Raw genomic sequence first — 27,986 nt, 5'->3', positions numbered from 1 at the left:
TGGGATTAGATATCCCGGCAGAATCAGAACTGCTACCATATTCAGTGTTATGATTTTGTCTCAAATTTTGCATTTCTTTGTTTCACTAATTTCATAGTCAAAATAATGAGAAAATACCAACATCAATCTCTAGGGAACTTGGATCTGAAAAGTTATATGAAGGAATAAAGAGAGAAAAAGTTTTAAATTCTGGTTATGGCACTAAATAGCTGTGCTTAACTGACATGCATTCTTAATCTCTCTGTGACGATGGTTGCAAAACATTGTGGACAAAATGGCAAATGTTATCACATATACTATATATACATTATAAATACATTATATATACAACACAATTTTAAAAATACAAAAATCGGGTACGGTTACTTTGTAAATTATCCTAGGGTGAAACTGGATAATGCACTTAAGTTCCTAATGTACATTAATTATCTTGACTAGTAAAAGACAATTTGGGATTATAATGAGCTCAAGATATTTCAAATGTGAAATTATAACTTTATGAACCATATGTAACATTTCTCATCAACTGCTTCTGGTGCTTCTGATATCCACACCAACGCCCCATCCCCCATCCTCTTGCCTGCAGTATATTGCACATTAAAATCAGCATGACTATGATTCATTTACAAATGTATATCCAAAATCATGTTTTGTTCTAATATAAAATTGGGAATATTTTATCCAATTAAGTTTCATTAAATGTGTCATCAACAGTGTATTTATCTATCAGCATAGATAATTTGTGATTCATCTTTGTTTAAAAAATAAATGATTCTATATGTGAAATGTAAACTTGGGGATATATCACAAAATTCTGACCTTAAGCACCATTATTTGTGAAATAAAGAGATGATTGTTTTTCTCTTTACCTACTTCCCTGATGTTTCAAAGCATGTGTGATTGTTCATGATATATATATATATATATATATATATATATATATATATATATATATACCAGAATAATTTTTCTTCACTCCAAAATTCAGTTCAAGTATTTAGTGGGAAAAATTTGACACTAATACCAAATTCTAATGTTTAGAATGTTGAATTTAGTAAATAATGAGTTTGATTGTTTGTGTAACTTGTGAAAACATTTATTAGGTCTTTCAACTATTACTTACTGGTGACTTTATGCTAGTCTCTGTGGGCAATTCCTTTTAAGACTTTACAAAAAAATATCTATACAGAAAATGTAGTTACGAATAACATATATTGAGTCCTGTGGAAATCAGTTTCTTTATTTATAAGCATACATACATATCACATGAATACAGGTATACATAATTTTAATTATATTGCAGAGAAGAAGTATGTGTATATCTTAATATTAGTAATGGAAATTGACTTTGTATTTATATGGTAAGTCATAATTTACAAGGAACTTTGATATGAGTAATGCTTTATACCTCCTCTGTTTATGTAAATATTTAAATTCAGATGCCACACATTCAAGTACCTGGAATGGTAGCATTTCTAACTTTCTTTTTCTTTCCCTAGTGCTTCTACTGAAGGATTATTGAATCGTCAATGCATTTCATGTAATTTTATGAAAGAACAATGTACATATTTTGGTGCCAGTTTTAGTCCCATGAATCAACATTTCTTATTATTCTGTAAAGGTAATAGATGATTTCTGATAAAATGTATTTTATTGATTTTTTTATCATTACCTGTTACTATCATTAGTAGTTATTACTCTCTAGCTATATGATTTAATATTCTTAATTTATAAGTTTTTGTTAAAAGGTTATATATTATGGATTTACTGAGATGTAAATTGTATTCATATACTTTATTTAAAACTAAAAATTGGGAGTAAGTCCACATGTACACATGATAAAGGTTTTTTTGAACATGGACATTTTAAAATAAATAAATAAATAAAATAAAAAAGTGAATAAACATATTTATATCAGCAAAATCATGCTACAATAAAAACTAATTTACCCAGTCTTTGGGAAAAGCAATAGTCAGTCATATTAAAATAATGGCTTGGTTATCAAGAGATTTAGGATGTGCAGAAATTTAATTCCCTGAGTCTAGTCCCGTCAATTCTGAGAGAGTACATTCACCCCAATTACTTCTTCTATCTGAAAACAGCGCGCTGTAGTGTGACATAGGGATATAGTAGCTCTAGGTTATAGGTTACATTGATAGAAATCAGTGTCCTTTTAATAGGATTCTGCATTTCCAGAGACGAAATAGGAGACATGTGTCCTCTTATAATGTGATGGATTAAGTTTTCAGCTGGTACCTTAAGCTGTACTGTATTGAAGGATAGACCAACTCTTGTTCTTTTTAGTTATTTTTTCTTTTGATATCTGATATGAAGTAATTAAAAAAGAAAAATACTTGTTTGATGACACCAGGGAAAAACCATTAGACCTCTAGAGTTAATTAGAGAAGTGAGGTTTCAAGATAATATTTCATGGTTGCACCTGAATTAACCAGTAGAATTGAAATAACTAGTAATTACAATTAACGTCTTTTTTGATTAGTATAATGTTAAAATTAATATGTAATTAGCCCCAATTTTTTATTTAGTTTGTGGATAAAATATTTCTAGCATGCATGCATTCTTTCTTTTTTGCCTGAGTGGTAAATGGAATTTAATCTTGGATGAGTGAATGAGGGGTCACAGGGCTGAAAATCAGCTTTCTGAACATCAGTGACTATTCTGTAAAAGACTAGAGAAAGAGAGAGCAAAGTGCATAAAATTGGCTAAAACCGTAGGAATACAGAAGTATAAGGGCATTTTGGAGAAGGGAGGATCTTAACAACAATCTATGCAAATGTTTTTTTTCCCCCGGTGTTCTTACTCTTTTGAATAAAATATCCATTGAAGGTTTCTGTTTCATTATGTTTTAACTGTGAAAGCTTCCATCTGGGAAAAAAAAAATGTCATGTAGCCTTTTCAGTAATTATGACTCAGATATATTTAAAACTTTTTATGTGCATATTTTTGAAATCCAGGTCCAGGGGTCCCAGTGGTCAGCCTACATAGCACGGACAACCCAGCAAGTAAGTACACAAAAACAATAGTGCAGAATAGTCATGGTTGGCATTGGTCTTAGGTATTATATTATTTATTCTGAGTGTTATACTCTCTAGAACCTTCCTCAGGGGTCCCCAGCATGGGAAAGCTGGGTAGGCAGTATCAACTTGACCTGTGTATGTAAGAGAAACAGTAAAGCAAGTCGTTTTAGCCATGTTATAACTGGAGATGGATCTTAAATGCCTGAAATAGGCAGTCTACTGTGTCTAAATTAAATGAGGAGTGATTGATGATCTTCAATTAGGTATATTTCAGCCTAATGACTACTTAGTGCTCAAATTCATTCATTCCTGAGCCTCATAAGTATCATTCCTTTAGAGCAACACATTATGTGTACTTCTGAGAAAATTATGAAAAACATATTACTTTATATATTTTCAGTCCTATTTGTTCCAGATAGTCAGGGCTCCCTAGTTTTATACATTCATTTATTCTATTTACTCAACTGTCCATCATCCATTGAGTGAGCACTTACAAACAATACGAGAGAGGCTAGGTGTTTTTTGCTGGTAAGATATGGGCAGTGTTTTAAAGAACTTAGAGTGAATAAGTTAATGCATGGTTGAGCTAATCTTAGAAATGAATAGCCAGATCGCTTCCTGCCTTCCTTTCTTCTTATTTTTTTCCAACTTTCTTTTCCTTATTGCAATTTTAAAAATTAATTTAATCAATACTCTTATGCTTTAATGATTTACTGTAGGCTACAATAACTAATAAATCAGGCTTATATTTATTAACTTATTTAATCCTGAGAAAACCCCCTAGATAGTTTATTTTATAACTCTATTTTAAAGATGAGGAAACTGAGTCACAAAGAGGTTAAATAACTTGGCAAGAATTATATTAATAGGTGGCCAAGCTAGGAATCAGACAAGACTGCCTGACTCAAGAATGGAGTTTGTAATCACTACCATATGATGGCACCTAATTCTATTGTGTTTTGGTCTCTCATATCACATCCTTATGTTTAAGTCAGAGCCTTACTTAGATGCCTTGACTTAAAGGAATTACAGAAATAAGTTAGATTACAAATGTCATTTTTAGAGAACAGAGAAAGACCTCTTTTACTCTTCAAACATCATCATTTGAAGACTTCCAGCCTGTTCTAGAAAAAAGAGAAAATTTCTAAATTTATAATGGAGTTTTGTGTGGTTGTAAATAGATTAGCACATATTTTAACTTCTTAAAGAAGTATGGTAAGCAAATTAAACATATTCAATATTAACACTAACAATAGTAATAATCATAATAAAGTTTGTAAAATAGAAAGAAGGTTGAATTTTATAGTTAGAAAAATCAGTGTATAAAATGAGTCCTTCAGATACCTTTTAGACAATCTGGGACAGGTTAATATCTCATAATTTCCTTGTAGGCAAATTAGCAAATTAATTTTCTATGACGATGAGACATAGGTGCAACATAGGATGAACTCAATTAAAGGCAACTATTTGTGTTACATTGTATATTCTGCCAAAGTTTTGATTTTTTTAAAAAATTCAAATATGATTTAATTAATTTTATTGTACTGTTACAAGGCAGCATTGTTTCCTAATAAATTTTGCTGCAAATTATGAAACATTTTTGTTTATGTGAAATCTTCTGTTTTCCCATTTATAAGCCAATTTTGATAATATTAGGGTCAAGAAAAATAAAAATGATCTGTGAACAGTGATCAGGTGCTTAAATTTCCTTTCAAAAAAGAATTATTAAGATAAAATTCACATTCAATTGCAAGTAAATCTTTGGGCTAATGGGTCTTCTGGTTAATCCTTGTTACAATAATAAATCAGTGATAACTAATTTGGGGGCCACATGATGTAGAATAGGGCATCAACAGAAAATTGAAAAAAGAAAAAGGAAATCATTTAACAAACCTGGAAAACTGTTAAACCCACTAGTTATTAAAGAAGTGCAAAGTAAAATGCTGCTGTGTAATTTTCTAACAAATTGATAGCATCAAAAAATTTACATTGCTAATGAATACATAATGAGGATCTCTTAACTTGCTGGTAGAAATATATATCATAGCAAATATTTTGAAAAAAATAACTCAGTTTTAAGGCTTTAATATTTTATATCTGTTTATCCAGTATTTTTCCTTTTAATGTTTTATATTGAGGAAATCATTCTACATAGAGAAAATTGTAACAGCACTATTGATGATAGTGAAAAGATATACATAACAAAAGAGGGGAATTTGTAAATAAATTTTACTGGAATATTAGTTAGTGCACTGAATATCTTCCATTTGTCCTTCCAGAACCACTCTTAACTCTGTTTTCTCGTCCCCTGGTCTCTGCCCCAGAAATAGTGTGTATGGATGACTAAGATTCTGTGGCCATATGGCTGCCACTTGGGTTCACCTAAAGTGAATCATATAGATGACTGAAGAAGGGAGAATGTGATTTTGGAGTAGCTATTCCTCTAGCCTTATTCCTGTGGAGTCATCTCAGGTCTGCTAGGACTCTTGGATGGAGGTCACTGTGAATCTTTCATACAACCTTCTCTATGAAACTGCACTGGAAAATATTGAAAGCAAATCAAACCCTGCAGAAAAAAAGATCAATTGAACTTGAAGCATTATTAATAGAAACTTCCATACATAGAGAAAAAAAAGAGTGAAAGAAATGAACAGAGCCGAAGTTGAATTAGGAATATATATATATATAATTTTAATTGGAGTCAGTAAAGGGTAGCATGGAAAAATATTGCATGAAGCAATCACCAAATCCAAATCTGGTGAAAAATAAAAAATAACTCAGCAAACCTCAAGAAGGAAAAAATCTCAATAGTAAAACAGTGGAAAAACAGCAACAACAAAAAATGAATCATCAAAAATAAAAAGACACATTACATCTGCACATTATATAAATAACAACAAAAACCGAGATGTCTGAGGACTTCTCATCAAAAAAAAGCAAATCAAAAGGCAATAGAGCAAAATGTTTACAGTGATGATGGAAAACAAAATGAAACAAAATCCACAACCAAGAATAACAAAAGTGAAGCCAAAATAAATAATCAAGAAGAAAAGAAGCTGAGAATGTTTTGCCATCAGACTTACACTTCTAAAAAACACATGGACTAAAGAAGAATTTAGAAAATTGCTTAGAAAATATGTCGAGCCAAATGAAAACGAAAACACAACTAATCCAAATTTGGGGATACTTAACATTGTAATTAGAAAGAAATTTGTAGCTCTAAATAGTTACTTTATAAAAAAGGAAAACTTTAAAATCAGCCATCTATGCTTCTACCTTAAGAAACTAGAAAATGAAGAGCAAATTAACTCAGTCAGTTGAAGGAAGGAAATAATAAAGATAAGAGTGGAAATAAGTTATATAGAAAATAGACTAGCAGTAGACAAAAATATATAAAAACCAAAAGATTTTTTTCTTTAAAAAGATCAATAAAGTTCTAGATAGAGTCATAAAAGAAAAAGTATACTATCATTATGATTTTTATTAGTGAAATAGATGATAACAACAGATCTTACAGACATTAGAATGATAATAATGGAACACTACATGTAATTTTATGGCAGTAAATGTAACATTGTATATGAAATGGGTAAATTTCTTAAAAGACATAAATTGTTAAACATTGAAACAGGAAGAAATACAATATTTAATATCCTGTTATCTACTAAAAGTTTTAATTCACAATTAGCATTCTTTCCACAAAGAAAATGCTTCATTTAACTTCACTGGTGCATCCTGTGCAGTATTTAATATATTAATGCTAAGCTTACATAAACTCTTACAAAATATAAGGCCAGTATTAACCAGATTCCAAATCCAACATAGATATAACCAGGACAAAAATTATTTTTTTCTCATAAATATAGACATAAAATTTCCTAACAAATCACTAGCAAGGAATCTGACAATTTATGAAAGGATCATATATTATGATTATGTGGAGCTTACCTGAGGAATTGTTGATTGCTATAGTATTCAACAACCAATCCATGTAATTCACTATATTGTAATGTAAACTCAAAGAATTTAGAAAAAAGTAATTGATTTGAAAAATAATAAATATTAATAACTCAGAAAGAATAGAAAAGAAATTTCTTAACTTGATACTGGTATCTACAGAAGCACTCCCACTGACATCATATTTAATGTTAAGACTGAATGCTTTCCCCCCAAAATTGGGAAAATGCACAGAATGTCTGCTCTCACCCCCTGTGTGCAACATTGTATTAGAGTACTTGGCCAGTGAAATGAGGAAAGAAAAAAAAAATACATGTAAGTAAAAAAACTGTCTTTATTTGCAGAAGTCATCCTTGTAAACAAAACAGAAAACAAAAGAATAAAAATATGAAATACACACCCTCACAAAACTATTATAAACAATGAGTGAATATATCATATTTATAGGTATAGATCAACATACAAAATCAACTATTTTATAAACTATAATACAATGCAAAATTAAAAGGTAGTTCAAAATGCTATTTAAAATAAAATCATGAATCACATACTATCCAATAATAAGTCTAACAAAAAAGTTTAAGTCCTCTAAATGGAAAGCAAATATTGCTGGGAGAAATTAAAGACTCAAATGTATATATGTATACACACACACACACACACACACGTACACACACACATACATATTTATGGATTAAAAGGCTAAAGGCTAACTATTTTTATTATGTGAAATTTCCCCAATAAATGTATAGATTTAACATATCAATCAAAATTCCAGCAAGTTATTGATGTTTGTTAATTCTTCCTCCATTTTTTTTTTTTTTTTTGGTTTGGTGTTTTAGATTTTATATTGTCTATTGCTATGAGTATATTGTCAGAGTTATTATTTATTTATTTTTTGGCAGTATCTAATCTGCTATTAATTCCACCCTGTATTTTTCATCTTGGATCTCATAGTTTTCATGTATCTCAGATTTTTCAGTTTTTATTTTTACAAATTTAACTTGTGTCATTCTTTTTAAAATTTATTTCATATGTCTCCTTGTTGAACCCATGTAATATAATTTTACACCTGATTGAACACATGTAATATAATTATAATCCCTGTTTTAGTGTGTCATTTCTGGACTATTTCCATTGATTAAATTTTGTACTCATCATGGGTGGTATTTTTCTGATTTTTTGCATGCTTTGTAATTTTGCATTGGAGTCCTGGCATTGTGAATTTCATCTGGTTGTGTACTAGATAACTTTGTATTCTTTTAAATATTCATAAACAGAGTAGTAACATGATCAGATTTGCATTTACACTACCCTTTTTGATTTATAGAATATTTTATATTGGAAAACAATTCTATGCTGACGGAGGCCATCCTGAAGAAGAAGATAGTAAAGTCAGAAGTTAAAATGATTTCTATTGACGACTATGGTAAAGTTTTGCGTATGCTCTGTTGTTTAAGAACAACTTTCTCTGCATCTTATAGTCTTATATAAAAATGACTCTCCATCTTTAATATTTTGCTCTTTCTTTAAAAGAACTTCCTTTACAGTTGTCCTTGCCCAAAGATTTTATGGACCGAAACAAGTATGCTCTTCTGTTAATCATGTAAGTATTTTTATTTCTTTTTGAAATAAAGGAATTGAAACATTTTATAGTTTTTCTTATGCCTCACATGACAGCGTTCTGGTTAAAAAAATCCAACAGAAGTCCTATGTGTGTAGTTAACAGGGGCAGCTGTCAGTTGTATGAGATCCCCAAGGATACCAACGTTAATAATTTGGAAGGATATGCGATTATTTATACTTCTTGCATCCCAAATTGAACTCAATGTTATTACTGGGAACAGTGACACATATAATTTGGTTTATATCCGCTTAGCAATTACTCACGCCCTATGCTCTTTTTTAAAATGGTATTGGTCTATCATTTTCTTTCTTTGGGATATATTTGTCATATCAAAGTTATGTTAGTTTCATAAAAGCAATGTGTGTGTGTGTGTGTGTGTGTGTGTGTGTGTGTTGTAAGAACACTTAACATGAGATCTCCTCTCAACAAATTTTTAGGTGCACAATACAGTATTGTTAACTACAGGCACTCTGTTGTATAGCAGATGTGTAGAACTTATCCATCGTGTATAACTGAAACTTTCGACCCATTGAATAGCATTTCCCCATGCTCTCTTCCTGGCCCCTGGCAACCACCATTTTACTCCCGCCTCCATGAGTTTGACAGTTTTAGATGCCTCATAAAGTGTAACCATGTAGTATTCGTCTTTCTGTGACTGGTTTATTGCACTTACTAGCATAGTGTCCTTAAGGGACCTCTATGTTGCCACGTATAAGTCCTATGCTCTTCATCAGTTATTTCTGCAATATGGAGAAAACAGTTATTTCCGTTGCTGAAACAGTTGGTGATATTTATATCACTCCCATTATTAGGTTTCCTTCCTGGACTCATGACCAGTAGGAAGCAGTTCCCGTACTCAGAAAGCCTGATTCTTAGGTTTTTCCAACTTGGAATTGACTTTGGAATACAATTTATCGATACTTTCTATGAGACTCTACTGTGAATATATAGTATAGGCACAGAGGCTCCTTACAGATAATGATTAACTAACTTGATATTAATTGTAGCATTGCATTCCTCAGAGTTATTAGTGATTTTCCTTATTAAGAACCCAACCAGGATATTGCTATGACAGTGTTTAAAAATGTCTAAAATTCTATCAGAACCTCAGTAGGAATATAAAAATGAAAATAACGTTACTTGTGATGACTATTGAATGTAAAGGACTTTATTCAGTCTGTGAAATCAAACTGGCTTCAAATTCCAGTGTTGCCATTTACTAGCTGTGTGTCCTTGAGCAAGTCACTTGACCTCTTGTAAGGCTCAATTTCTCCACATGTAAGGGAATATTATGATACTGCCTATGTTTTAAGGCTGCTTTTAGATTAAATAAAAGACATAGTGTATCTAACTCATATGATTCTTATAATTATTCTGATTATAATTCATTATTTTATATAAACTGCACTGATTTTATTTAGGTATATTAGCAAGTAGAATCAATCTGTCACTTCATTTTAAGCCAAATAATACAGAAAATATAATACTTAATATTTTCCATTACTCTGGTGTTTATTCCTAACTCTACTGCCCTAGTTTATCTTACCCTGACCTCTCTCCTGTGTCTCTAACAGCCAGAAGGTCCAAAATGTCTTTGGTGTCTTTTGAGGAATTTCTTATGTGCTCTTTCTTACCTAACTTCTTTTGTCTCTTCTCTTTCACCTAGTTGTCTTCACTTCCTATTTGAACTATATGTGTGATTTATTGAGGAAAATATTTAAGGCATAAAAATGAGACAAAAAAAGAACAAAAACAAACTCTCAACCTCAACTTCTGTTTCAGTCATGTCTCCCTTTGGGAAAAGGGATTGTTCTTTTTATTCACTGAGAAATAAGGTTTCTCAGGGAAAGGAACCCAACTAGGCACGCTTTCTCAAAGCATGACCCACCTATGCAGATGGATGTGTAGACACTGATTCCTTCTCTACATCCACTAGCTCCAGAGTAGTGTCACAGTTTTTGGGGGAAAGTAGACAAGAGTTACAGACAGTCTCTGTAGCTGGAGTCAGAGAAGCCAGCTGGCTCATCTGGCATCAGATTTGTGCTTCGGTTTGGGTGATTTTCAGTTTATACGAGGAATGTAAGCACTAGCACACAACTCAATTTCTCATGTTAGAAAGGGAGAATCAGTGTGTTTTGAGAGGCAGGATGGTAGGGTAAAGGTACTGGCTTAGGAGTCAGGTAGGCCTGGGTTCAAATCGTCGTTCAAAGATTTATCAATATATTGCTTGATTTCCTCAAGTTTCAGTTTCTTTATAAATAAATTTATAGATGATAATGGGATAATTCATACAAACATGTCGCGACAGTGTTTGGTAGAGCATAAACACTTGCACTCAGTGTGTAATAAATTGTCACCATAATCATAGTTATTGTCAGTAGTAGTATTTTTTATATTTGAAATTTATCAATATAAATATATAATATGTAATAAAACATCCGTAAAGTTGCTTAATAGAAATTCATTACTAATGTAGTCAGGCTCATAGAATTTACTTTGTTCCTTTTTTTGACTGATATAGGGAAGAATGAAAGAATTAATGCATTAGTTTTCATTAGTTTTTATACAAGTATACTGATTACACTAAATATTAACTTACTTTATCCAAACTCCTTGGGTTTCAGAGGTAAATTCTCAGAAGTTTTGCAGAGTATGACTTACAAAACTAAACTGAGGATTTTTTAAATTTTAATTTATTTATAAAATTAGCTATTGTTTTAAATTGCATGCTTATTCCTAAAATCTTTATGCTTGGAAACCTGTATGGTTGGAGTGGTTTAAGCATAAAATATCTTTAAGTGTTTTTGTAGATTGCTTATAATTTAAAAGCAAATTTTTTTCCCTTAAGATTAAACCCTGTTTTTCAGTGACAAGTGGATTCCCTATTCTAAAAATGATAATGATAATTGATTTTTTCCCTAAATGGGCAATTAGTCAGTACTAATAAATAAATAGATATTATTTAATGAGGTTAATAGATGATTTTGTGATTTTGGTGTCACTACTTTGTTGTTTCTCTGTGTAGTGTATCTAGTACCCAACAGAATGTGCCTGTTTGTCACTTACACAGATGGGTTTACAACCAGGAATTTTATGGTAAATTCATGAGTTGGAGATAGGTTGCAGCAAATACTTGAGTAGCTGGAAGGAAGATTGGCCTAGAAGAAAGTGACCACTGGCAATTTCCAAACTCTTTCCTGCTAAATATTCATTATTAAACCTTAGAAGAAATGGTCCTCTGAATACCTCTCTGTGCCCATATTATCTGAAACCCAAACCTAATTTCACATTGAAAGTGTTAGTGAATCAATGTGAATCAATGGCAACAGAAGATTGTACTATAATAGAAAATCTAAGAAAAATTGTCATTACAAATGTATCTCAGTGGCCTGGAAATACAGTGGTCTCTATACAGTCCTGACCCCCTTTTCCTTTCCTATGCCTCTTACTCTCCTTCCAGATGCCTAATTATCTTTCTCTAATCTTTCTGTTTAGCATTGTAGGGAGTCGTTAGGGACCCATAGTCTATATTCATCTTTATACCTATATTCATATGGAATGAATATACAACTATATCAATTTCAGCATTCATCACCTTGAATTGGTGTTGTTTATGTTATTCTTATTTTCTATTGATGTATGTATAATTTAGTGCAATACACACTTACCATGTTGTTTTTATGTGTAAGAAACTGTACTAATGGTTGTGTGGAGATAAAAAGATTAAAATAATCTTGAAATATGTAACACTTTATTTGTTAAGTCTATCTCCGCAATGCCTAGCACACGTAGAGGAACCTTATAAAAATCTACTAACTTGTAATTCTCCTAATAGTGCAAGACTGAAGATTATGTGGGATAGCCTAAAGTTATACCAGGGTTGCCAAAAAATATATATACACATGACTTGTATTCGTCTTTTGTTATCCATATATATTATTATATATTATATTAGATTGGTGCAAAAGTAATTGCAGTTTTTGCAATTTTTTTTAAACTTTCTAAACCGCAATTACTTTTGCACCAACCTAATTATACTATATATAGTATTATCATTTTAATACATTTTTTTGCTTTCTTAAAACATGTACACATTTTTCGGCACCCTCTGCAGATGTGTATTTGATCAATACAGAAATATGAATCTAAATGCCTAGACCCTGGTAGGAAGCAATCCAGACAGATGTACTGTTATTAAAAATGAAAGAATGTGTTAGTTTAATTGTTTGTTTGTTTGTTGTATCTATGGAGAGAAGCAGTGTTTAGCTGGAAATTTTTGTTCAGTGACAAAGAATCATCATCTCTTTCTATTTCCTACTCTTTCATATTCAACTTATCCGTGCCTCACTTGATAAAAATCTAACTCAGAGAGGCAGTAACTGTTCAACAAGTTAATTTCTGGAATGCAGCACACTCTATCTTGCCCCTATGATTTTGTTCCCTCTCCTTAAATATATCTTTCTTGAAATTCCTTAGAATTCATGGTCATCCATCAACTCTTATCTTCCCGAAGCTTTGTTTCACCCTCCTCACCAGTCCATTTATAACCTGTTTTAGTCCTAATTTCATGCCTCCTCCTTCTACAGCAACAGTCTCTTGTCCAAAGGCTCTCCATATATCTTAAACCATATCGGTCATGTTGTCACTTTTCCACTTTACCCTATTTTTGTGAGGATGTTTTTATATGCCATTTAAAGAATGTTTGACTCCCACTAGATTTTGCACAAATGTTTCTGAAGAAAAATCTAAAAAAAAAAAAAAAAAAAAAAATCTATAGTTTAGAAGTGAGTGTTTGGAAAAATAATTGATAGAATGGCTTATGGAATATGTCAATATCTTAAGAAAATAGAAACGGTAAAATCTGTATTGCATGCATGCCATATATTAAACAATGCCTGATCTATTTGTGTATTTCTCATAGCAACTAGCTGTTGTGATGAGTCACTCCACAAATATGTGTTGAGTGAATAGATCAATGATGTCCAGAAACCAGGTGAACATGGTTGCTATTACAGTTCTAACTGGGGAACATTATTCCTTTATCTCTAGATATTTTCATCAATCAGTGTTATGCATATCAGAGTTCTACAACTGGGTCATATTGATGGAAGTGAGCTCTTTGTCATCTCTTTTCTGTATAATTATTCTGTTTAAAAACAGAATATAATTAATTGATACATTTGTCCTGAGTGAAATTATACAGCCACTCATCTCCAGCAGTCAAGATAGCATCAATACTTTTTTCATACACACACTTTTCTTTCAACAAACAATATAGAATGGTGCTTAAAATTGTGAATAGCATCATGCTCATAGTGTCTTGTCTTCATCTTTAAACCAGTGCGGTTGTCTAAGAGTCCACACTCTTCTTCTTCAAGCCCCATACCTGTCAGACAGCATATCTGGATGATTTAATTCTTATCTGCCACCTGCTCTCTACCTACTCTTGCCTTTTTTTTTTTTTTTTTTAATTTTATTGCTCCATCTGCTCTTTTTTAGTTGCTTTAACACTCTGTTGCTGAGGTAAACTTTGTGAGATTCGTATCTGAAAATGTGGCTCTCCTGGCTAAAATTCTCCCATTGTTTGTTCTCCAATGATTAGAGATTCACATTCCCTAGCACAGCGTACAAAACTCTTCATCTGTTTCCTACTTCTCTCTCCATCTTCATCTGGTTCAGGGTTCTAGGTACTTAAAAAAAAACCTGCTTTATTCTTGGAAATACCAGCTTCTCAGTCATTCCTCTGTACCTTGTTACATATCTTCCAGTACCTTTAGTTTCCTTTTCTAACTGGAAAAGTTCTATTAATACTTCAAGATACATTTACCCATAATTCTATGCACAACTCTATTATAACAGGTAACCACACCAGATCACAATATTCACTGTCACTTCTATTAAACTGTAAAGTCCTTGTTGGTAAGAATTCATTTTGTATTGTTTTGCCTTAACATAGTGACTGGAGCATTATTTGTGTTTTGTAAATATTGAATGAATGAATGAATAGAATGAATGAATGAATGAGTGAGCAAACAAATCAATCAACCTTGAGTTTGTTATTGGGAATTAATTCAATGTGAAAAAAGAAGAAGAAATAAATGATTTGAGACTTTTTAGTGTGTTTAAATTCAGCCTTTTGGATGAGTCAGTTTCTTTGCAGTTTAGTTTCCAACTCAAAAAAATGTGCATTTTCTCATTTATCTTAAAATTTTTCAGAATAATGTTAAATAATGATTGATTTTCATGCTATCTTTTCACTGTTTCTCTTTTGCCTTTGATTAGTGAGCTCATCTTCTTAAAATAATAATATTTAATAATAGCTACCATTTGTTGAATGCTTATTGTGTAAGAGGTATTATGCTAAGGATGTAAGATGGTGATCTTTAATCATTACAGAAAACATACAAAGTAAATATCATTGTCCTCATTTTAACACAAGGAAACTATGACTAAATTATATCATGTTTATTACATCCACGATCTTGAGTAGAGCAAAATTAAGGTCTTAATTCAAATTTTATTTGTTTTTTGGATTAAAAATCTCTGTTCTTTCTATGACCTAATACTGTCTGCTTATATACCCCATTGCATGATAATTATTATTGAAATTTATCAAAAATGCTGACCAGAATGTACAGAGACTTCTCTACAACCAAATTCTTATGACCTTTTCTTCTTCCCACTTAACAGTTTACAATAATCTCTAAAATGTAATATTTTCTTTCTGCATCACGTTAATGCTCTAATGTAACATAACGATTATAGAAATTATGAGTTCCTGGATATTCCATATGGGAGATCAAATTCTCAGCCCAGACTATTTTATAAAGCTCCAAATTCTAATCAAAGTGTTCACTTTATGGGAAATCTTTACACTCTTCATTTATTCTGTAGAGTCATAGACTTTTAAGCAGATCAAATTGTAAGAGATAAGTTTGTTTTGTTTCCCAAGAATAAACACATATATATTCCAAAATTTCTCTAACATTGTTTGATCCTCCATTTGGGAAATATATATCCATTTCTCTCTCAGTTTCTTAGGAAAATAACAGATACACTGTCTGATGTGAATGAGAGAGATAACTAGTACTTGTCTGAAACAATGATTATCATTGCTCTGCCATGTAATGAGGGTCAACGCTTCAATTTTAAGTTTCTGATTTTTTCTCATTTTTGTTCATTTTCCTCATTTGGATGCAAAATGTATGCACACTGTAATACACAGGAAATGATTAAGAAAAGACGGTGACATTTAATCTGGTAATAAAAGAGGAGAAGGTGATAATTGCCTTGCATATTTTTCTTGATCAAATTGGAACTTGTTCTTTTACAATCTATAGATAATGCTTCTTAAATATTCGCATTATCTTAGTACTATTTAAAATCATACAAACTCAAAGTTGATGTATTGAGGAAGTACTACATGGGAAAATGTTTTAAATTTACAACAAATGTGTATATAGTGCATAAATTATAATACTCTGATGATTCTTTTAATTTGACATATCTAAGTGTATACAGTTTTGAAATTTATAAAAACATGTCTATGACTTGCATATTTATATTATTTTTAGCTCTTTTCTTCTATTAACACAAGTCTCAGATAGGAATGGTTTCGCATGTATGACATAAATGATGCGGCAGTTTCATATAATTGATATCAATTGATCACTAGTATCTACTTGAAACATACTAGTATATTCTATATTTAAAGATAAGCTACTGAATGCTTTTCATAAAAAACTTCCTAAGTTGTTCTGTTTTTCTAGGTTTGAATGATCACATATTGGGTCATAAATGTAAGGGTATACCTATATTTAAATCATTATTCTTTTCTGTTTTAATGGTTTATATTTTTTTCTAAAATCTGTGATGGAAGAGAATATTAACTATGTTCCTAGTTTACTATGTCTTTGAAAGCCTGAACTAAAGAAACTAAGACGTGTTTTCACCCTTGGTAATCCAACAAATCCCTGAGTTAAAGAAAAACATCAATTACATTATTTTATTCCAGGATTCCCTTAAATCTTCTTCCCTTTTGCCTTACACATAAAAGCATTATATTATAAATCATGTAGGGCTATGCAGCATCATGTAGGCAAAATAAAGAAGAATTAAGGATGTCAGTGATGATGAGAAGCTGTGTCACAAGTATAGGCATTCCTCTTACATCATGTGTATTGCTGAGAAACGAGTTTTATGCAAAATCACACACTGAAAATTACAGTGTAGCTCAGAGATATGAGGCTGGAGAAGAGCTCAAAACTATTCAACATTTTAAGCAAACCCAGAATTCAAACAATAATATTCCTATGAAATACTAATAGGGTTATATCTTAAATAATATTTAATCTAGAATTTGTTCCTTTCAGCCTTCAAATGGGCATTTGTGTTTTCTCCTTGAGGGCATTCTCTTCTAGCCGTTTTTTTAATAGCATTTTTATTGAAATTATAAACCTGATCTATGTGCAGCCTCTTTATGAATCCACTGTTTTGCAGCCTGTTCATGTCTTTACAGTCTCTACAATCAGATTTCAGTTTTCACACAAAGAGGGACCCAGCAATTTTGAAAGCTACTAGATCAGCCATAACTTGCCCTAAAGCAAGGTCTTCTGGTGATTTTCAACTTTTTTTCTTGAGATCTTAATATATTGCTGTGGCTTTCTCTTTAATCATGAAAAAGTGTGTCCCTGACTACCTCCAAACATTAATGTCTTGGGGAAAGCTGTGCAAGAACCACAGTAACATCTAACTGATATCATTTCCCTCTTATCCATCACATATGAAATATCTCATACCAAATTAACCCATGTTGAACAGCACATACTGCATCTAGATAATTCAAAGTGTAAAAAGTACACACACACACACACACACACACACACACACACACACACACACGAAGGTAAGACAATTAAGTTTGCGAACTCATCCTAGAAAAAGTGCTACATACCTCACTGCTGAATACCACTACTGATGCCAGTGCTAGTCCACCCTTTAAAGCAATTTTGGAACTCTTTTTCTGGAATGGCCATCAGAGCTGTCATCGTATTACCCTTGATGTCCTGAATGTTATCAAAATGTCTTCCTTTGAGTATTTCCTTTATCTTTGGGTAAAGAAAGAAGTCATTGGGCCCAGATCAGGTGACTAGGAAGGGTGTTCCAATACAGTTATTTGTTTACTGGCCTAAAACTCCCTCACAGACAGTGCCTTGTGAGCTGGTGCATTGTTGTGATGCAAGAGTCATGAATTGTTGGCAAAAAGTTCAAGTCATCTAACTTTCTCATGCAGCCTTTTCAGCACTTCCAAATAGTAAACTTGGTTAACTGTTTGCCCAGTTGGTACAAATGCATAATAAATAACCCCTCTGATATCAAAAAAGGTTAGCAGCATCGTTTCAACAAGTTTGTGAACTTAATTGTCAGCATGTGTGCATGTGCGTGTGTGTATATATGTATGTGTGTGTGTATATGTATATATGAATACATATATATTAGTATATAAGGTTCCTCTTGAAAAAAATCAGCTATATAGCATGGAGTTTACCAGAGACTTATTTTTTTTTATTTAATTTTTTTGAAAATTTATTGGGGTGATACTGGTTAGTAAAATTACATAGGATTCAAATGCACATTTCTATAATATATCATCTATGTATTTCATTGTGTGCTTACCATCCAGAGTTAGTTCTCCCTCCATCACCACAAATTTGACCTCGTTTACCCTCTTCTACCACTTCCCCTCTCCCGTTACCCTCTGGTAACTACTAAACTGCTGTTTGTGTCTATGAGTTTTTGTTTGTTTGTCTTGTTCATTTGTTGCTTTCAGTTTTATATCTCACATATGAGTTAAATTGTATGATTTTCAATTTTTTTCTGTCTGACTTATTCCGCTTAGCATAATAATCTCAAGATCCATCTATGTTGTGACAGATGGCAGTATTTCATCTTTTCTTATAGCCAAGTAATATTCCATTGTATATATGTACCACATATTATTTATCCAATCATCTATGGAAAAACACTTTGGTTGTTTCCATGTCTTGGCCACCGTGAATAATGATGCAATGAACATAGAGGTATATACATCTTTACAGATAAATGTTTTCAGAATTTTTGGGGGTAGATACCCTGAAGAGGGATTGATGGGTTATATAGTATTTCCATTCTTAATTTTTTGAGGAACCCCCATACTATTTTCCGTAGTGGCTGTATCAATTTAAATTCCTACCAACAGATTTCTTACATAGTATTTTACTTTTTTTAATTAATTAATTAATTAATTTCTTTATTTTTCACATTGTCCTGTGAGTACATCAGGGCAGATATTGTAATCAGAAGTAGTCGGTAAAGTGTCACGTATCAGACATGTACTAAGGTGTGAAAACTTAGCCGAAAGGTTCATTTGTAGGCTTTTATTACTTTTTTCAACAAAATTCTAGGGATGAAGACATTCAAAAGATATGGTTTGAATTCAGGAAATGACCCAGATTTAGAATTTAGTGAAAAATAAGAGACTTTCAAATCCTTGAATTCTTCATTTTATTCTCTCTAGGATTCCCCATTTCCCTTTGCTTTCAGAATGTAATTGCTTATATATCAAACATACAAAATATTTTTCTGAGGTCAACTTATAATTGTATTCTCTCAAAGAGCTGAGAGAAATGTGTTCATCTATAGTTTAGAGAAGCTTTAGCTCTCTGTATCTCTGTTTACTAAACTGTAAAATGGTTTTGCTAATAATACTTGTCCATGGTTAGCATTATAGTTATTATCATTTCTAGTCAACTGGCATAACAAAGTAAGCTAAGGTTAAAATTACCTGTGTTTATTCAGCCACAATTTTCAGTTGAGGGATTTACTTCTAGAATCCAGCTAAATGATTCTATAGTTAGAAAAAAAGTATTGTATATACAGTAATGGGTGTATTACTGAAGCTGAATCATTCCCTACCTAGGATAAAATGCAGGTTCAAAGTCTGTACATAATCAGAATCTATTCCTAGAGGGTGTATCCACTGCAATCACTGATATATACCATGTATTGTGTGCCTCAATATTACACTCACATTTCAGTGCTAAATTGTGTTATTTATTAGAAAATGAAAAATATGAGTTTTTTTGTGAAGATTGTCACCTGTTTCTTTTTTTAAAGATACACATACCTTGTTCTACTTTTATCCAGATTAATCCCATGTTCCTTAAGCCAGGGTGAAGAATATTTTCCATGATGCTATCAAAAGCAGACCTGTTGTAGAAAAGATTTACATAGCAATTATATACATATAAATAATGAGCCAGATTCTACTACTCTTCCTCTGTTTATATGATTTGCTAAATGTTCTTTCGACTGTGAGACTGTGAGTGATTTAGGTGTGACCCTCTCTAAAGGCCAGGGAGTGGGTCAAAGGCTATTCTAGGTCAGTGATGATATAGCCATTTGCAGCAACTGAAAATAAGGATGAGCAAATCCTTTGCTTGTTCTACACCCTCACCCAATCTGTTAGAAATGATCCCAAATGGCAATTGGCCAATAGATAAGAATTGATGTAGTAGGACTTTGACAACAGAGAAGATTTGGAGATTGATTGCAGTCAGTTCCCTTTCCCTTATCTCGCCTTCCATGCTGTTTCTCACCCTTCCTTTCACACTGTCTTTGAGTTTATTGTAGCTAAAATAAAATTGCAACCCTTAGTTCTCAGTGACTCTACCTCTTATCTAGCACTCATGCAGCTAAAGGTGATCTACTCTAGGCCTAGAAAGAGCAAAGAACTGAGATGACGGTAAGCAATTCTATCTCTTCCTTCTACTCTCCAATGGACACAAATATGCAGCTGTCAGTATAACAGTTTTATTTTTTATGTTTATGTTACAAATTATTTTTTAAAGCTTTTCCTTATTGCGGTAAATACACATAACATTAAAGTTATCATTTAAACCACTTTTAAGCTTCCAGTTCAGTGGCATTAATATGTTCACATTGTTGTGCAACCACCATCCGTCTCTAAATGTGTCCATCTCCCCAAACAGAGAAAAACTCTCCCCATTAAGCAATAACTACTATCCGCCCCCACCCCCACCCCCTAGCCCTTGGCACCCACCATTCTACTCTTGGTCTCTATGGTTTGACTACTCTAGGAACCTCATATAAGTGGAATCCAGTATTTGTCCTTCTGTGACTGGCTTATTACACTTAGCATAATGTTCTCAAGGTTCATCCATGATACAGTATTGCAGTTTTCTGCAATGTAGGAAAAAACATGCAATGCAATAGATCAATAATGGAAAGTGATCTCATTTGACAATATTTTTATTCCATTTATTTTAACCAAAATTTTACTGGTAACAAAAAGAGCTTTTAAAAATGTATTATCCATGATCTTAATTATTTACAAAATATTTAATAATGAAAACAATAAATAAAGATAAAAAGAGCATATATAATTGCTCAAGGTAATACAACATATTGATAACAAAGTCAGGACTAAAACCTATGTCGTCTGAACATAAACTCAACCCTCTTTTCATGAAATGAAATAGCCCTCTCTGATTCTGACCACACATGTAGTGTGAACAGATCTCTTCATTTTAATTCAATTTTCAGTATAGGTGATGTTTTATGTCATATAAAAGTGGCTTGTTCTGTCACTTTAATGATCTATTGGATATTGTGCATTCTGTGTCTCTCTCTTTCTACATTTTATTAAATTTTCACACCCTGAACTCTTCATCCATACAGACATGTTCAGTGTCGAAGGTACTGAAATAGATGAGGACTCTGCCCTCAAAGGTCTTAACTTCTAAGAAACGTTTACAGTCTTTATGATTTTGCTGCCTATTTGTTAGGAAATAAACAAGTTTCATATTGCTGTGACCTTCCCAATGCTTAAAACAGATGGGATTTTTATTTTCAACACAACTTTCAACAAAATTTTATGTCCCTATTCTCAGCCTTGAAACACCCTCCTTTTTATAGGTAGCCAGAGATTTCTGAAACGGAGAGTAGAACAAAATAGGGTAGAAAAAAAGATTAGGGAGACACAGAAAAAAGAAAAAGGAACTAGATGAATTGGAGTTCACAAATTCTACATGGCCAATACACACACAGGTTGTGGTACCTGTTTATTCTTTGGTAGATGATCTGGTCTACATTCCATTCTTTGTGGTCATTCCTACTACCATATAGCATGATGTTCCTACATCTCCTAATAAGTAGTATTTTCTTGCCTTTCTTTGTAGGAAAAAGGCTAATATTTTTTTCCCACACTATATGAAGTTATCCCCCCTGTTCCTGCAAGTGTCTGGGTTGTTCCTTATAATGGCAATATTCACATCATAATCCATATTCTGTTATAACTCATCTTGAAATAGATTATGCACCAAAAAAGAAAGAACAGCACACCCAACTAGACTGAGACATGTGTTAAAAAGTCATTAACTGATAATGTGTTGAGATCCTTTTGTGTTCTAACATTGAAAACTCATGAAGGTAAGGATGAGGTTAAAAATGGTAATTTAGAAAAAGAGTGAAGGAATGAAGTTGTATTTTTTTGCCCCTGGGTATTGCAAGCATGAGTAAAGGATTGAGTGTATTTGTTTAAAAAATCTGCGATCATTTATTATCATAAAAGGTTGAACAAATGTACCTTCTTTTAAACTATGTTTTAAAACAATTCATTTGCCTGCCATAAAATATTGTGACTTATTTACATTTTGGTTAAACTTAACTTAGCTGTGAACTCCTAAATTAGCTGTGAACAATGCGCTGGGTCATATGTAAATTGGAAAATTATATCTTCCAAATTAACAAAACACTTACAGTGTTACCTTAGAGGAGCTGTACGTGTTTAAAGTTGGAAATTTCTGCTTTAATAATTAACAACACTGTGATAATCGCTCCAAAGGATCTGTTAATTAACTTTTTTTTTTCTTGTAAATCTTTAGATACCATTGGTCCATTTAGAAAATGGAAGTCCCTCTAACAATAGGTCATAGGACATGTCACAGTGTCTTTATCCATAAATATTGCCCAGTTTAATTTCTGTACCACTGGCCAAAGTCCTTTATATAGTTCTTTATTTTGACCTGGAAGGAAATGTGCTCAATACAAGCAAAAGGGGCTTCAAACAAAGGTATAATTAACAGTTTTTATTGTTCGACGAATCTAACAATGGTTTTATATTGCTTCCTATATTTCATAAAGTATCTTCAGATACATTATGCCCGTTAATATTTGCAAAGTACTTTGAGGGAGACAAGGCAGTATTTTACTGTTATTAAAGATAAGGAAACTGAGTCTTAAAGTTTTAGTATCCTGCCTATATTCAGAGTGAAGTTGGGACTGTCCTATTTTTACTGTTGAAGGGTGAAATTGATCCTTGTATCTTGTCATGTTTCGCTTTCTAATATTTGCGATAAATCCGCGAGATTCAAAGTACAGTGTCTCTATTGAAACTCAAGGCTTCTTAAAGTTTGTTCATTTTAAACTTCACCTGAGCCTACTTTTCCTGAAAGGGTCTAATTCAACAAGACTTTGCTATGTTCTGCATGCACCAGAAACTGTGCTTGGCATATGATTCATGCTATCCCTCAAATAGTAAACAAGTTATGTTAGTATGACCTGTGAAATTGTAAAAAACTAGCAATTCCAGACTTCATTCTGAACTAGGCAACTAGAATTCTAGGTTAGAGCATGTGGATATGTGTGGGAACAATTCCCAATCTGATTAAGAGCTAAAGTTGTAAAAACTAACATAAATAAAAAATAACAAAATTAAATTAAAAAAAAAAAAAAACATTTAAAATCGCAAACACTGTAGAAGGACAAAGCAGATCTAGATTGGGTTCCTAGGATCACCATTGTGATTTGAAGTAAATGATGGTGGGCAGTGATTAAATAATTTATGTGGCACAGTCTCTTTATTTATGATGTAGGAATACTAATACATGTAATAAACTACACAACAGATAATTTCCTCCCCCAAAAGGTAAAATAAAGGTTGGTTTTGTATAGTAAATAAAATAATGGATCTTAAATGCTTAGACCACAGAAGGCATTTATATTAGTTTGCTCAGACTAACATAATGAAATATAACTGACTGGGTATCTTAAAAAACAGAAACTTATTTTCTCACAGTTCCGGAGGCAAGAAGTCCAAGATCAAGGTGCCAGTAGATTTGGTTTCTTATGGGGCCTCTCTCCTTAACACCTAGACAGTTGCCCTCTTGCTGCCTCTTCACAGGGACTTTCCTTCCTGCACTCACACCCTTGAGGTCTCTGTGTGTGCCCTAATCCAATGGCCTCATTTCACCTTAATCACCATTGTAAGGGTCCTGTCTCCAAATACAGTCACATTCTAAGGTACTGGGCATTAGAGATTCAACTCATGGATTTGGGAAGACACAATTCAGCCCATAAAAGCATTTGATTGATTTGTTTTCCAATGTTTTGCCCTATTCCCTACTTCTTCCTTTACCTAATTCATGGGTCCCACATAACCCCTGGATCTGCTTAGTTCCATTTGCTGCCCAGAAGTTATTTTCTTTAACAAATCTGATAACCCAAAAGCTTGTTAATGAGGATTAGTATGTGTATTGGTGTGGCTAAGTAACACATTTGCATAAACACAGAGGCAAGAGAGTGTATTGTCTTTACAGGACAGTGAGTAAGGTGAAGATTTCCGGTATATAGCCCAACTAAAAATGGCGACCTTTTCTGAGAAATGTTTTGATGCTCTTCAGATCTATCACATGGACCACTGTGTGTTTGTATTCTACTTCGGTGTGGCCCTAGATAATCTCTGTGATTTTATGAGAGTCTGTTTTTTTGCCATTTTTATATTTTGGAAAATAAAATAATAAATGCCATTGCAATCTGACATTTTAAAATTGTATCACCTTTTCCCTCTGGAGAGGATGTTCATTCTTTACAATGTATGTATCCTTCTTTACTTCTAGCTTTCAAATTTTTTAAACATATGTGTCTCTGCTTTCTTTTATTGCTGTCAACTTTAGTGATGAAAATGAATTTTCTGCTTAAATTCTCCTCAGTGAGAATCCCTCCTTCCCCCCCACCCCACACACAATTTAGGAAATATTAACATAGTTTTTTCTTTTTGAGTCTGACATTCTTTAGAGTTGTACATTTCTTGTTAAATTATTATTAAGATTCCATAATTGATTCTGCTGTCAGAATCATTAGCCCATGTGTGCTATCTGCAAGACATTTCTAACACTGTCTGGAAGAAAGCCAATAAATGTGAGCCTGTATTTCAACTTGACATTCTTTAAAAATGCCTATGGAAAGTGCATGTATTTTTCCTCATTTTTCCCTTTTGAAAAATGACTTAAATTAACCTCTCACACACAGTTCTAAATCTCGTTTTATATTTTCGTTTCATGTAGAGAACATTTCATTCAAAATTTTACAAACAGCATTTAAAGTTTCATATTTATCATCAAGAATTACTAGAGCTATTAATAGCCATCATAGCTCTTTTCCATAATTTTTATTAACTAATAAGGGTGAAAGCTGAAATTTCTACCAAATTGTCAATTGTTCTTGTTTTGGTCCAATATGTTGGTATTTGCAGGGATGAAGAACCAGGAAGCCAGCTGGTCACAGATAAGTTCCACATTGACTGGGATTCAGTACTTGTCGACACAGATAATGTCATCATAGCACGATTTGACGGTAGAGGAAGTGGATTCCAGGGTCTAAAAATTTTGCAGGAGATTCATCGAAGGTTAGGTTCAGTGGAAGTAAAGGACCAAATAGCAGCTGTGAAGTAAGTGGCTGCACATTTTCCTGTTGTTTTTCCTATAATGACAGAAGCTGGGTATGTGAAATATGATACCACTAATGCTGCCTTAGAGATTTGGGTATTAGTACTTGGACAATTTTCTAAATTAACCACATAGACTATTGTATTGTTTTCAAGCACCTTTCACTCTTAGCACCATAATAAAAGATTTATCATGCTCTCTGTCAAATAGAATTCACTTTGGATTTATGAACATGAAAGAAACCTGAATTATGCCACTATATTATTTATTTATAATAATGCACAATGTCTATTATTTCCCTAATCAATTAACAATTCTTTAGCTTTCACGGATACCTTTACCACACTGGCATGAAAGAGTGACGTGAAATTTAGTAGGTTCTTTGAAGTTTACATAGAAATTGGCAAGGATATTGTTAAAATATAGGTGTTGATTCAATAGTCCTAGAATTGGGCCCCAGAATCTACATTTGTTAAAAAGTTACCAGGTCATACCCAAACTCTGGGACCATCACTTTAATTAGCAAGATTTTGGAGTATACAACCCTTGTACATGAATAGAGCTGCAACCAACCACTAAAGTATTTCTAGTTTGACTCCTGGTGTGTGTGTGTGTGTGTGTGTGTGTGTGTGTGTGTGTGTGTGTGTGCCAAGAATGAATTCTCATGTGTATTTGACTCAAGACATAACCGTATTTTTTTCTTTTTTCTTTTTTATTGCAGATTTTTACTGAAACAGCCATACATTGACTCCAAAAGATTAAGCATTTTTGGAAAGGTAAATAGTAGAAATGTTTTGTGTGTGTGTGTGTGTGTGTGTGTGTGTGTGTAAATACATATATATATGTACGTTGTATGTGCATGTTTGCATACTTTCCTCAATTTACTACAATCCTCTGCATTATCCTTTAAAATGTAATATTATAACTACTATTCTATGTATTCAGTCATTGATTAATTCAGCAACTATTTATGGAGTATCTAATTGGTGCCTGGTGTTAGAGTAACAGAACAGAAAAAGGGCTCTGTTTTCATGAAGATTACCTTCTAGAGGAGAAACAGTAAACAAATACATGAAAAATAGTTTCACGTTGTAATGAGTTTTATAAGAAAAAACAAAACAAAACAAAACAAAAAAACGACAATGGATTGAAGTTAACTGCAGGAAGGGCCAATGTTATTAGATTGAGTGGTCAAGCAAGGCCCCTCTTATTAAGTGATACTTAAGCTGATGCACAAGTAACCAAAGGGAGCCAGTCATAGAAATCGCTTAAGGCCCAGCAGGAACAGCAAGACTTTGGGAAGACTGACATGGCTTAGAAACTGACAGATGACCCTATGCATAATTATATATTCTGTGTTTTCTGCAAGATATTCACTTCTTATTGCAAAAATTTTGGGGGCAGCTGGTTAGCTCAATTGATCAGAACATATTCCTCTTAACAAGGTTGCCGGTTCAATCCCCACATGGGCCACTGTGAGCTGCGACCTCCACAACTAGACTGAAACAACTACTTGAGTTGGAGCTGATGGGTCCTGGAAAAAAACACACTTAAATAAATAAAAGTTTAAAAAAATTAATAATTTTTATGTCAGATTCAACTTCATTTCACAGTAAGAAAATTAACCTCATGTAGATATTTATTAAGCACCTAGTTTATGCATACCACTGGGCTGGATACTATAAGGATACAAATAGGAAAAGGAAGGAGATATTGTATTATTTTGCACAAAGCAAATTCCTGGTGCTCATGGATTTAAATAGGAAATGTTTTCTACTATTCATAACTGAACCCAGAGATACATGACATGAAATAACTGATAATTTTCATGGGGCATACATTTTAGTAGTGTATGCTGACAAATAGGTAGATAAAAAGCTACATAACAAGTGAGTAAAATATAAATCAACACAAATCACTCCCATTCTCCCCCTCTTCCGATATCTACAGTGCACCGTGTCTTTGCTGTATTTAATTGTCGTTGTCAGTAATATTCAAAGGATCAATACAAATATCTTGTGAACAATGCTCCCCAAACATAAATGCAAACAAATAAATAAATGAAAGCCCATCGTTAGTGGTAAAAATTTTAGTGAAAACAATGACAATGTCCAAGAAAGTGATCATTCAAAAGAAAAAGAAAAAAGGAAACTCTAGATACATTAAAAAGTACATATAGTGAAATCTTGTCCCATGCTCAAGCATGCATAAACCTTGAGGACACTGTACTCAGTGAAGTGAACCAGTGACAGAGGGACAAATACTGTATGGTTCCGCTTAGAGGAGGCATCTAGAATGGTCAGGTTAATTGAGACAGAATGGAATGGTGGTTGCCAGGGTCTGGGGAGAAAGGGAAAAGGAGAGCAGTTGTTTAATAGATAAAGAATTTCAGATTCACAAACTGAAAATGTTTTTCAGATCAGTTTCACAACACGGGATTACACTTGACACTATTGAACTGTGCATTTGCTAGCGGTTAAGATAACACATTTTATGTTATGTGTTTTTTACCCCTCCCCCAAAAAAGTGCATATAGTGAAGAACATTTTATCCCTTAATGGTCCTGATTGATGAAATGAT

At 32.7% G+C, this 27,986-nt stretch overlaps 1 protein-coding gene across 3 annotated transcripts in view; it reads left to right on the top strand.

The window, feature by feature from the left end:
- DPP10 (dipeptidyl peptidase like 10) overlaps window positions 1–27,986 on the top strand; it is a 1,304,160-nt gene that overhangs the window by 1,263,935 nt on the left and 12,239 nt on the right. For all 3 annotated transcript variants that reach the window (XM_074335439.1, XM_074335432.1, XM_074335443.1), the window contains exons 16-21: window positions 1,500–1,621; window positions 2,976–3,023; window positions 8,326–8,424; window positions 8,532–8,601; window positions 25,214–25,408; window positions 26,128–26,182. In XM_074335439.1, coding sequence (XP_074191540.1) covers window positions 1,500–1,621; window positions 2,976–3,023; window positions 8,326–8,424; window positions 8,532–8,601; window positions 25,214–25,408; window positions 26,128–26,182 — 589 coding nt within the window. The remainder of the gene's footprint in view (window positions 1–1,499; window positions 1,622–2,975; window positions 3,024–8,325; window positions 8,425–8,531; window positions 8,602–25,213; window positions 25,409–26,127; window positions 26,183–27,986) is intronic.

Source organism: Rhinolophus sinicus, linkage group LG01, assembly GCF_036562045.2.
Source record: "Rhinolophus sinicus isolate RSC01 linkage group LG01, ASM3656204v1, whole genome shotgun sequence".
Lineage (NCBI taxonomy): Eukaryota > Metazoa > Chordata > Mammalia > Chiroptera > Rhinolophidae > Rhinolophus > Rhinolophus sinicus.
Note: the sequence above shows the minus strand (reverse complement) of the source record. Positions and strands in the feature narration are given on the sequence as shown.